This window comes from Berghia stephanieae, chromosome 3, assembly GCF_034508935.2.
Source record: "Berghia stephanieae isolate SIO BIC M18660-M18661 chromosome 3, UCSD_Bste_1.3, whole genome shotgun sequence".
NCBI lineage: Eukaryota > Metazoa > Mollusca > Gastropoda > Nudibranchia > Aeolidiidae > Berghia > Berghia stephanieae.
Genome location: NC_088362.1, coordinates 84,537,364 through 84,548,489, shown reverse-complemented (window position 1 = coordinate 84,548,489; position 11,126 = coordinate 84,537,364). Strand labels below are relative to the sequence as shown.

General features: G+C 38.7%; 1 protein-coding gene across 1 annotated transcript in view; it reads right to left on the bottom strand.

The window, feature by feature from the left end:
- Positions 1–959: 959 nt before the first annotated feature.
- The window catches only part of LOC144969364 (uncharacterized), a 13,679-nt gene continuing 3,512 nt past the window's right edge, over positions 960–11,126 (bottom strand). Inside the window, exons 2-5 of the mRNA XM_078908474.1 lie at positions 10,800–11,126; positions 8,201–8,462; positions 6,655–6,817; positions 960–1,225 (exon numbers count right to left, since the gene is read on the bottom strand). The exon at positions 10,800–11,126 is cut by the window's right edge and continues 1,842 nt beyond it. Coding sequence (XP_078764600.1) covers positions 1,034–1,225; positions 6,655–6,817; positions 8,201–8,462; positions 10,800–11,126 — 944 coding nt within the window. The 3' untranslated portion in view covers positions 960–1,033. The remainder of the gene's footprint in view (positions 1,226–6,654; positions 6,818–8,200; positions 8,463–10,799) is intronic.

The following is an 11,126-nucleotide window of genomic DNA, read 5'->3' as shown; positions in this document are numbered from 1 at the left end:
TAGGTGACTTGCTCCAGGCCACACAATGCAGCGGCGAGTGATCGAACTCATTACCTTTCGGGTACGAAGCAAACATTAGGATGGATAAGTCGTGTATTCCATAATGACTTATGCGCTAGGTGTATCAGTAGACTAGCTATGAATCAGGAATTATCAATATCATAAAGAATAGCATTGTAATACTATTCATGTTTATGTATGAATGTTTACTTTGATTTAATAACAGTCTGAGGGCATACGCTCTTCAGGTAGGACAGTTAATTTAAATCGGACGAATCTGCTTTCTTGTATATACATTTAAACTCCTCATCAGATTCAATCCCACCCTAGACTGGAATGAGAAGAGCCATTCCAGACCGGCCACCTTCACATCATCAACGCACAAAAGAAGGCTAGATATAGAAACACAGTTCACGGAGGGACGGACAGAGGTCCAAGACAACTTGGAACCGAGAACGAATTAAGCTAAGTACACCTTGTGCTGAAAAAAAAGTGGCCAAAATATTATTGCTAATGAGGAAATAAACATATTGTGATGTGTAATTAACGTACATGTGTTTTATTATCAGAATTAATCTGACTATCTATTTTTAATTTTTTAAAAATATTATCCAATACAAGTAGGAACGGAACTGTCTTTATTGCATCTTTGCTTTTAATTTTATGCTGAAGGTCATCTCAACAGAACAGCTGATATGAGTAATATATGATAGTGCTATTAAAAAAAAAAAGTATTCTTCTTTATGTATCAGGGAGATAATCTGTTCTAACAGACCTCAATTATATTAACTTAAATTAATAGAGCGATTATACGTATGTGGAAGTTGACTGCCCATGTGAACACTTGATTGGTCGGGAAAATCAATTACTAATTTTGAAATTTTATTCTCCGCCTTTCGGCTGCTGCAATGATGATGACGATGATGATGATGATGATGATGATGATGATGATGATGAAGATGATGATGATGATGATGATAGTGGTGGTGGTAGCTGATGTGTTTGTGATTGTGATTTCTGGTAGTTTCCGCTGTCAACAAAGAATTCGAGTTTTCAGAGTCTCCTTGGCCTCATAGTCCAGGAAAAGGTCAAGGCCGCGCAACACAATGATGTTGTCCTCGTCCACAACCTGCAGGACATAGTCTGGGACGCGATGGCGTACTGACTCCTCAACCATCACAATAACGCTACGAGGATTGGACGGACTGACAAAGAATGTGGCTACCTAGAGGAGAAAAAAAACCCCAACAAAATAAAGCAAGATAAAACATGAAAATATACAGTGTAAATATTCACGAATTCAAGTTTTGTTTTAAATATAAATAGAAATATAATATTGTTGTTATTTCCAATCCAGAGATCCTTGAGCTAATCTGCTTCTTATCATGTGATGTTGTGTGTGTGTGTGTGTGTGTGTGTGTGTGTGTGTGTGTGGTTTTTTTCCCTCTTAAATCTTATTAGTTGTAAAAAGTATTTATTTCTGTATTGGTAAAGGAATATAAGTTATTAATTAGTGATGAACATATACAGGCATTATATCATTGTGACTAATTGTGTGGCTTGGTGGATCAGCGGTAAGGTGTCTCGCCACGTCACTAAAGTCAATGTTGAGCGCGATCAGAGGCCACATAAATGACAATGATCAACAAATTCTAGTACCGACTTTGTGTTTTTGGCTAAGGCAATTTACATACATAATCACACGAGACTCAGGTTGAATGAGTTCAAGTTCAACGTCTTTATCTGCAAAAGGTAGCAGCCTCTTATGGTTTTCACACTACTATGTTATGACGATCGACCCAATCAGCAAAGTCCGGTCCGCATTTGTGCACCGTCGCAAACCCGCCGGGTCGCATCGTCACAACACACCGTTCGACGAGATGCTCTGCCGTCTCAGGTTCTTGCCCACAGCGGGTAAATGTTGGACAGGTAGAAAGACCCCACCGATGACGCTCACTGGCCGTGAGGCAGCTCCTCGACAGAAGCCGATTCGCAGTCACCCAGTGTCTCCTCTTACTGGTATCAAAGCCTGGCAACTTCTCACCAAGCTTAGAGGAGGTTACGTCCCCGCCCTCACGAGGGATTGAATTCGTCCAAACCGACTTCCATCTCGTATGTGCAGCTCTGTCCGTAGTCAGGGATTTTGCGTACAAGGGTTGCCGGGACTTATTTCGGCTCGAAAAGGGGGCGCTGTCTATTATGCGCTTCAGAGGGGTATCCCCATTCCCTCTCTCTTTGATCTTACTCAGCCAGTTTCCCGTAATCGTCTCCCTCCGGACATCGGGGGGCTGGATCGCTGCCATTATCGGGCCCCATTCTCTAAAAGTTGTTGCTAGCGTTCCTGACACTATGTGCATCGACTTGCGAAGTTTTACATCCACCTTCTCAACGTTTCTGCTTCTACCCCACACTGGAGCGCAATACTCCGCGGTGGAATAGCATAGTGCCAGGGCGGACGTTCTCAGGAGCGCTTGGCTAGCGCCCCAAGTCGATCCCGACTGTTCCGCTTCTCTATCTTCCGGGCAACCCCTTCGAGATGCACCCGATATGTAAGGCTGCGATCCAACGTCACCCCTAAATGCGGCTCATATGGGAGTGGCTGGTCCCCGACTAGGACATTCAGTTTGCGGGTGTGCCAAGCACTGCATAGATGGAATGCAGTGGCCACGGTTTTTGAAGTGTTCATCTTCAGGTACCACTTGTCGAAGTAGGATTTGAGTCTGGTGACGTCCTCGCTGAGTACGCTCTCGAGACGGTCCACACTTTACTCTGAGTAAGGAGTTCGTCCGCGTTCTCAGCCTCAGGGAGGAAGTGTTCGGCATATCGCTAATGTAAACGTTAAACAACATTGGCGCAAGTACCGACCCCTGAGGGACCCCATTCTTCAATTTCATTACAATGCTCATGGCGTCTCCCAGCGCGACGTGGAATTGCCAATCCCCTAAGATCGAAAAGAACAATTCAATGTCTTTTTGCACCTTATGATTTTTGCTAGTTTGTGCAAAAGGCGGATTACCAATCACTGCAGATTTTCTCCATTATTGTGTCAATGAGTTGAAAAATAAATGTTTAATAGTTGATCAGATTTGTTGGTGTTGATAATATAAATCTAGGATTTCCAGTGGGAGAGTGGTCCATTCCTCGATGATTCTTGGGAAGAAACTGTTTTTATAGGTTTTGGTTCTGTGTATTGGAATTGTGAACTTACTGCTATGACAATTTCTTGTAAATGTACAGTTATGCTTTGTAAAATATTGTGGTAGAGTTACTGCTGTTCTGTTGGAATATACAGTTCTGTGGAGAAGTCGGAAGCGTTTTTCTTTCCGCCTACTTTCCACTGTGTTCAACAATTTCAGAGCCCTGCTTTATAAGGATCCAACACTGTGCACGCGTATTCCAATACGGGTCTGACTAAAGCAGTGCATGCGCGTTCAAGCACCTTTAGAGGGCACTGGTACAGGTTCCACCTCAGGAAGCCAATGGTACGATTTACTTTTGTCACAACATTATCAATATGGTGGTCCCATTTCAGTGATTTGTTTAGTTGGATTCCCAAGTAGGGTATTGTAGCCATGTGTTTTAATAACTGACCGCTTATTTGATAGTCATAATTAGTTTGCTGTTTTTTGTTTGTTATTGACATTACAAAGCATCTTCGGGGTAGAATTTTATCTGCCAGGTTTGTGTCCATGATAGAAGTGAGTCAAGATCATTCTGTAATAATATTTCTGCGTGGTTCTGGGTTTAAATGACTCGAAATAAGAATCTGTCATTGGCGAACAGTTTGAGATAGGTAATAGTTGGTATATGATTCTTCCTAAGTCGTTAATGGAAGTTAGAAAGCAGAGGTCCGAGGACAGTTCCTTGAGGTACCCTCGATAAGGCTTTGCAATTCTCACTTCTATGTCCATTCAGGACAACTTCCTGGGTTGTATCGAAGAGCCAGTCTTCAAGCCAATAAAGTATCTTTTGTTCCTTCTATTTTAATTCGTTTTCTTCATCATTTGTCTTTTCGGGGGACTTTGGGTCGATTTTTATAATTCGACAGTGTTCCAGTTTTCAGAGGAGTCGTCTATAAGGCACATTATCAAACGCCTTCGAAAAGTCTAAAACAAATAGATCTATTTGTTTTCTGTTGTATAACGCCTTTCCTATTTCTTCTATGGTGTTTACGAACCGGCTTTCACAAGATGTTGGTAATCGACTAGCACATTATGTCTTTCATAGTGCTCCATTATTAAATGAAACACAATAGGCTCGAGCACTTTACACGTGACAGAAATCAGCGACACTAGTCTATAGTTCGAGGCAATAATATCTTGTTTCCCTTTATTGTTTATGAATGCTTCCAGTCTTTGGGCACGTGACCTGTGTCGAGTGATTGTTAGAATATGATGCATAAGTAAGGAACTACAATATTTAATGCACATTCTTTGAGGATCGTGGTGGTATCAGATCTGGGTAAGTTGCTTTGATCGAAGTAAGGCCCTGGAGCTGTTTGGTTATGCCGGTTTGGGTAATGGTTATCCTTGACATTTGAGGAATGCTGTTGCCATTTAGCCTATAGGCAACGTCATGTTTTCTTTTGTGAATTTGCTTTTGTAATGTGTGTTGGAGATGTTTGCTTTCTCTGTGGTGACAGTAGCTTCCGTTCCGTTCTGTATTTGTAAAACTGCTACGCCTGAAATATCACTGGGTTAAATTTAATGTATTTCCATAAGTGATTTGTGATACCGTCGTTTAGGTTTATAAAAGAATCGGAGTCAGCTTTGAGCAGGTCATGTTCTTTATTAAGTTGTGTGTTTATTTCCTTACGAAGAGCTCTAAAATTGTCCCAGTCCTGCTTTATGTTGGACCATTTTGCTGTAGCGACGTTGTTTTTTGTCGAATTAGACGCTTGGTGTTTCGTGTCATCCAAGGCAAGTAGTGTGTTGCTTTCTGCTTAAGATTTTGATCGAGATGAGCTTATTGACTGATTCCATTATGGTCGTCTGAAACTCTCCCAATTATTGTTATTTATGTAATTTAAATTTGCTTGGTTTTCAAAAGCTTCAGACTCGTCTTTAATGTCATTCATTATCCTGTTCATGTTTCCTTTTAAGCATAGAAACAATTATGTTTCATGTTGCTAGAAATAGTGTACGTTTAACTTCAATGATATCTACCGAATTAATTTTTTTCTCTAAGCTTTGTTTTTCTTTAAAAGCTATCATAAATAAATTCTAGGGTTAAGGGTACAATAACATACATTAATTTAGTTTCATCTTTTGATACATTTTTAGAGGAGAACTAGATAATTCTGACCAAAATCGGGAACTTCTATTGCACACACCTCGTAAACTCGGCAATCCGCTCTCGAATCAGTAAAGATAGAATGCGCTTGGCCAAGGTGTTCACAACATTGCCATCCGGAAGTATAACGGACCAACACACAAACTCTGTTTTATTTTTGTTTTTAAGGGTTTTACGGCGCTTGCAACACATTAAGGTCATATCAGTGCCAGTAAAAAGGAAGAGAATGGGATAGTTAAAAGTTCTAGAATTACAATTAAAGCGCAAAAGAAAAGGTAAGACAAAGGGGAACGGGTTCAAATAGGGAACAGATGTAGATTCCAAGAGCACACCGTTAAAGTACTTAGTTTGAGATCACCTAAAAGTCTCATCCAGACACAAGCACAGGTCCCAACTAAGAGGAATACACTCAAATGTTTACCAATCATATAATATAATATGTAAACTAAACATAATACAATGCATAACAGAGAGATGATTTACAAGGAAAAAAATATCATCTCCCAAAACTATAACTATACATTCGACTGTTTCCCTCCCAGTCAAGGAACTCCGGCAAGGATCAGGACAAAACTAAGTAATCTCATGCCAAGACAATGACAGGAAACAATTGGAAAACAGGTATGGGGGGATAGAAGACACAGCATGTACCTCCCTGCCCTGGGAGGTCAGGATCCCCACCCAGACAAACTCTGTGTAACCATGAACTTTTATAGTCTGGTTAATACAGTTTAGTGAGAACAACTCACAAACTCTGTGTAACCATGAACTTTTATAGTCTGGTTAATACAGTTTAGTGAGAACAACTCACAAACGCGGATGGCAAAAACAATAACAAAGGCCTGAGTGACGTCATCTGCATACTATCTATAATATAATATTCTTAAACTCCTGCGTTTGACATTCGAACAAGTTACAAATTCCCTGCGCGACTTCTGGGAGCTCGCAGTTGGAACGAGTTCAAAATTTCACACGCAGGACTTCAAGATTCTTATCATTATACTTGTCCGATAAACTCACCTGATATTATGTCTTATCAAAATGTATTCATTTCTACAATGATTGGTTCTCGAGTTAATCAATTTTACATTAAGAATTAGGATATCAGTACGCGTCTAAATCTTATTTAATTAAAAGCGTTGCGTGCAAGAGAAAAATATAATCTTGTACTGCTACTTTTCTAAATAAAAATTCTTCAATTTTTAAAAACAAAGGATGATAGGGACGCCTCGTAATATTGTTACTATTATGCTATAGTATACTGGAGTTTTCCCCAAAACGAAAGGGGTATCTAATTATAATAATTCCAGATGTTGGTCAAAATTCGTAACATGTCATTAATTTCATGCCTACATGCCATACCTTCATGATATTGTGTGCCATTGAATGACGATCCAAAAAGTTTTTTGTAATCAGCAACACGTTCCTCCAGCTCTCCCTGATGGCTTGTGACATCATCAACGGGTCATGTAACATATCTCTCTGATGTACAAACGTCCTTAACTTCCATGACGTCTCAAGGTACCTGGCAATTGAATAGTCAGATTGGCGAAAATGGTCAATAAAGCGAGATATATTATTATTGTGCATTGATAAGAATCTGCTTTGTCTAATTTCCATTTCATTCATACATTTCAATTCACCTTTTATTATATATGTCTATATTGAGGCTATAGTGGTCTTGTGGTATGACACTCGCCATCTGATCGGAAAGTCATGGGTTCGAGTCCCGATCTGCGGCGCATGTTAAGTCTTTGGAAAAGGCTCTTGATTCTCATCTCTCATCGTAAACATGTGTAAACTGAGTACATGGCCGCTAACACCGGAAATGTCAGGCAGCCTCAGAGATCAGCGATCACATCGTCCTCCATTGTCCAGTAACTAAACTTGAAGGTGGCTATGAAACCGTCCTTAGGGCGGAGGAAGACTTTCGAAGCTGGGTTGACGAAATGAATATGGAGGTGTATCCATACGCTACGACTACTACAAACAGCGTGGTATCTATAGGGAAAAAAAATGTAATATCGCCTAAAAACAGGCGTCATGTCTCGTCCTATAATATTATGTTAAGTGTCGCTGTGGATATTGTGCTATCTAAAAGCTCAAGAATATATATCGTTGTGATACTAATCATGACCCACGGCCTCAAAACGGTTTATGTCAGGGTGATTTAGATGTCAAACATTCAAAACACCAGTGAAACATATGATACTCGGGTAACAACTCCTTTATTGAGAATATAATATCTTGTAATGACAAAAACAAAAATGTCACATTTCCAGACGAGCCTACTATTACGAAACATTCGTAGAATTACGAAATTTTGTCTCCACTTTCAGAATTTAATCAACATCTCTTATTAAGTCATTAAAACTTACTAAACATGAAAGTTGAATGCCAGACTACATAATTTTAGGGATTTTGAAGGTTTATTTAATCCTTGCGAGGGTCAACTGTTGATCTTTAAATTTAATCATAAAAAAGTAGTCCTTCAGAGCCATTCGGCTCATGGAGCCTGATTTTATCCTGTTTTCTATAGCATGAAACGGACAATAGCAATTGCTTGCTATCCTTGGGATAGGACGTTAGTTTTGAGACGATAGACCAGGAATCAATAGTACCATTAATTATCACTGTGTATATCTTATCTACTCTTAAGGGGGCAGCATGGCAGAGTGGTATGGTCTTTGCGTCATACCAAAAATGTACAGTATTTGACACCCCGGCTTTGGATAAGTCACCCCGCTATAGTTCAATTTGCGGCGCTGCACTGCGGCTGATGTTTGGGTTATACAAGTGTTCTTTGGATAGGCATTAATAACAAATATCCCCTTGGAGGTAAAAAGTGGGATTTTGTAATGTATTGATTATATTTATCATCATCTTGGAATAGTCATACATGATTCACCTCAGCAAAGTATTTCTGACGTATTCTCCGTCCTGGTCAGCGTAGCCCAGACACACATCGAAGGCGAAATCCTGTCTCTTCTGCAGGCGAAAGTCATGAACCACCAATTGCATGACCTTGCTGATGATTTGAGTCTTGTGTGTGGTGGAGAGGTACACGATGAGGTACAAGGTCATCAGGGTGAAGGCCAGGATCAAGGAGATGAGAAAGTAGTAACGACCTTGGCACTTCCGCCAAAATGATTTGATGTCTGAATAGTGTGCTAGAATTGAAAACGAAATGAAGTATTTAAGAAAAAATTGTTATAGATATGACTGAATGACAAGAATACTCGATACCGACTAAGGCCTTGATAACAATAATACTAGATACCAACGTATGAAATGAAATTGACGTCACTCGGGTCTCTGTCTCTGTTATTGTTTTATGACAGCCATTTTAGTTATTTCTTTTCACTGAATAATATCAATTAGAGTAAAAATGTTTAAGGTTTACACATAGTTTTGTGTGTTAGTAAGCTATATCCGGCTGGCAGGCATTGTGAGTATTTTAGCTAAGCAAAAGAATACCCAATACCAACTTAGGCCTTATAAAGAGAATTGTTGATACCGACTTACGTCATATAAAAGAATACCTGATACCGATTCATGGCCACTCTGCAGTTATAACCACGGTTGAAAGTAAGCCAACCCGTCATGTATTGTAACAGGAACACAGCATGATGCAACTAGAAAGAAAGGATAAAAAAACCACCCACACACAAAAAAACACCAAAACAACAAACAAACAAAAAAAAAACACACAAACAAACCAACAAACAAACAAACAAAAATAAACAACAAAAAAACAAAAAAAAAAACAAAAAACAAAACATTCACTTGCCATGGAGGGAACGCGTGAATGTTGATTTTCTGTTTTTTTTGTGTGTGTTCTAGGATGTAATAAAAAGAAAATATATAATTTCGTAAATTATAAAAATAAAACCAAGCAGTTAACACGCAAATATATGTTGTCTTAACACGTTGAGTTGACAAATATATTTTAATGATATCATTGTGATCAACAGGTCTAAAGTTTTCTTTCAGGTTTAAAAAAAAAATGATCAAAATGAAGCCGCCTTCCGGCGGAAAGCCCATAACACATTAGCAAAATATCAAACGGTGAACGCCAATCCGGTTTATTGGTATTGGGCCAAAACTGTCAGTGTTGCGTATAGATGCTGTGCGTTTAGATAAGAACTCACAACATTGCAATCCGGAAATATAACGGAACAACACATAAAACTATGTGTAACTGAAAGTTTATCATCTGGTTAATACAGTTTAGTGAGAATTACTCATAAGCATGCATGGCAAAACAAAAACAAAAAATAAAATTACAAAGACCTGAGTGACGTCAACTTCGTTATATCTATAGACTTTCATAAACAGAATCCATTCTAATATGTAGTGGGTGGGTCGACTGCATCGAGTAAATCCAATGATTCAGACTGCCAGTTTGTATGACAATTTGGAGATTTTTGAATTGATATCAACAAAATAAGACATAAATGAGTTGGCGGAAAAAAAAGGGGGGGGGGGGAGGAGGAGGAGGTGGGGAGAGAGAGAGAGAGAGAGAGAGAGAGAGAGAGAGAGAGAGAGAGAGAGAGAGAGAGAGAGAGAGAGAGAGAGAGAGAGAGAGAGAGAGAGAGAGAGAGAGAGAGAGAGAGAGAGAGAGAGAGAGAGAGAAAACAAAAACCTAAAAAATAATAAATTAAATAAATGAATGAATAAATTAATTATTGAATGAATGGATACATAATTTTTTTTTTTAATGTGCGAACAGCCAAAAGCGAAATGAACTTCTCCGCCGGCCCCTATATCTGTTAAATATGTTGATGATGATGATGATGATGATGATGATGATGATGAAGATGATGATGATGATGATGAAGATGATGATGATGATGATGATGATGATGATGATGATGATGATGATGATGATGATGATGACGATGATATGTGATGATGAGATGGATGATGAGATGTTAATGTGAATGATAATGTCATTGATGAAGATGATGTGGCGATTGTGATATGTGATGTGTGATTGAGTAATACCCTTTCGATAGGGTCTTACGATGTGAAGTGATAATTTCCATCCTCTAAGAAGCATTGTATATTGTCTTGTAAGGGGATACTATGTGGTTTGAATAGACATTCTGGGGTTTGGATAATAAGTTCAACTTTATCATCTTTCTCTAACTTAGTTTGTATTAGATCTTGCTGTAATTGTTTATACTATTCTTTTTTTATCTTCTTCTTCTTCTTCTTCTTCTTCTTCTTCTTCTTCTTCTCTTATTCTATTTCTTATTCTATTATCTATTTATTTTATTATTTTTATTATTATTATTATTATTATTATTATATTATTATTATTATTATTATTTATTATTATTATTACACCAAATTTTTAAAAATGCTGTTACTGTTATCCATTTTTAAAACATGGATGTGGTACCAGGCACCATTTGAACCAATAGAGCCACGCCCCTACACGATACAGTTTTTAGGCTGTGGGTCAAACTGTCTTTTCGACAGTGACAACATTTAATTTCAACACATTATGGTGAGGTAATAATAGTTTGAAACCTTTTGAATATACACTGTCTTACTCAAGAAAGGCAAAGCCGAGCAGGTGCAAGAAATTGGGTTTCTGTCCAAGAGGATGGTCATCTCGTGCACATGACCTATGTGGTCATCAATGATCCGACGGTGCTTTAAAGACAGGTCGACCAAAGCATTTGCTCGAAGGTCAAGGATCTTTAAACTTGGGGTCAAGCGCATGTCAAATGGGAGAGCAGGGAAACGATTAGACGCTAGATTCAAATACTTCAGATTTTGGTTGGAGTAAAACATCATTTCTGGTAACCACACCAAGCTGTTGC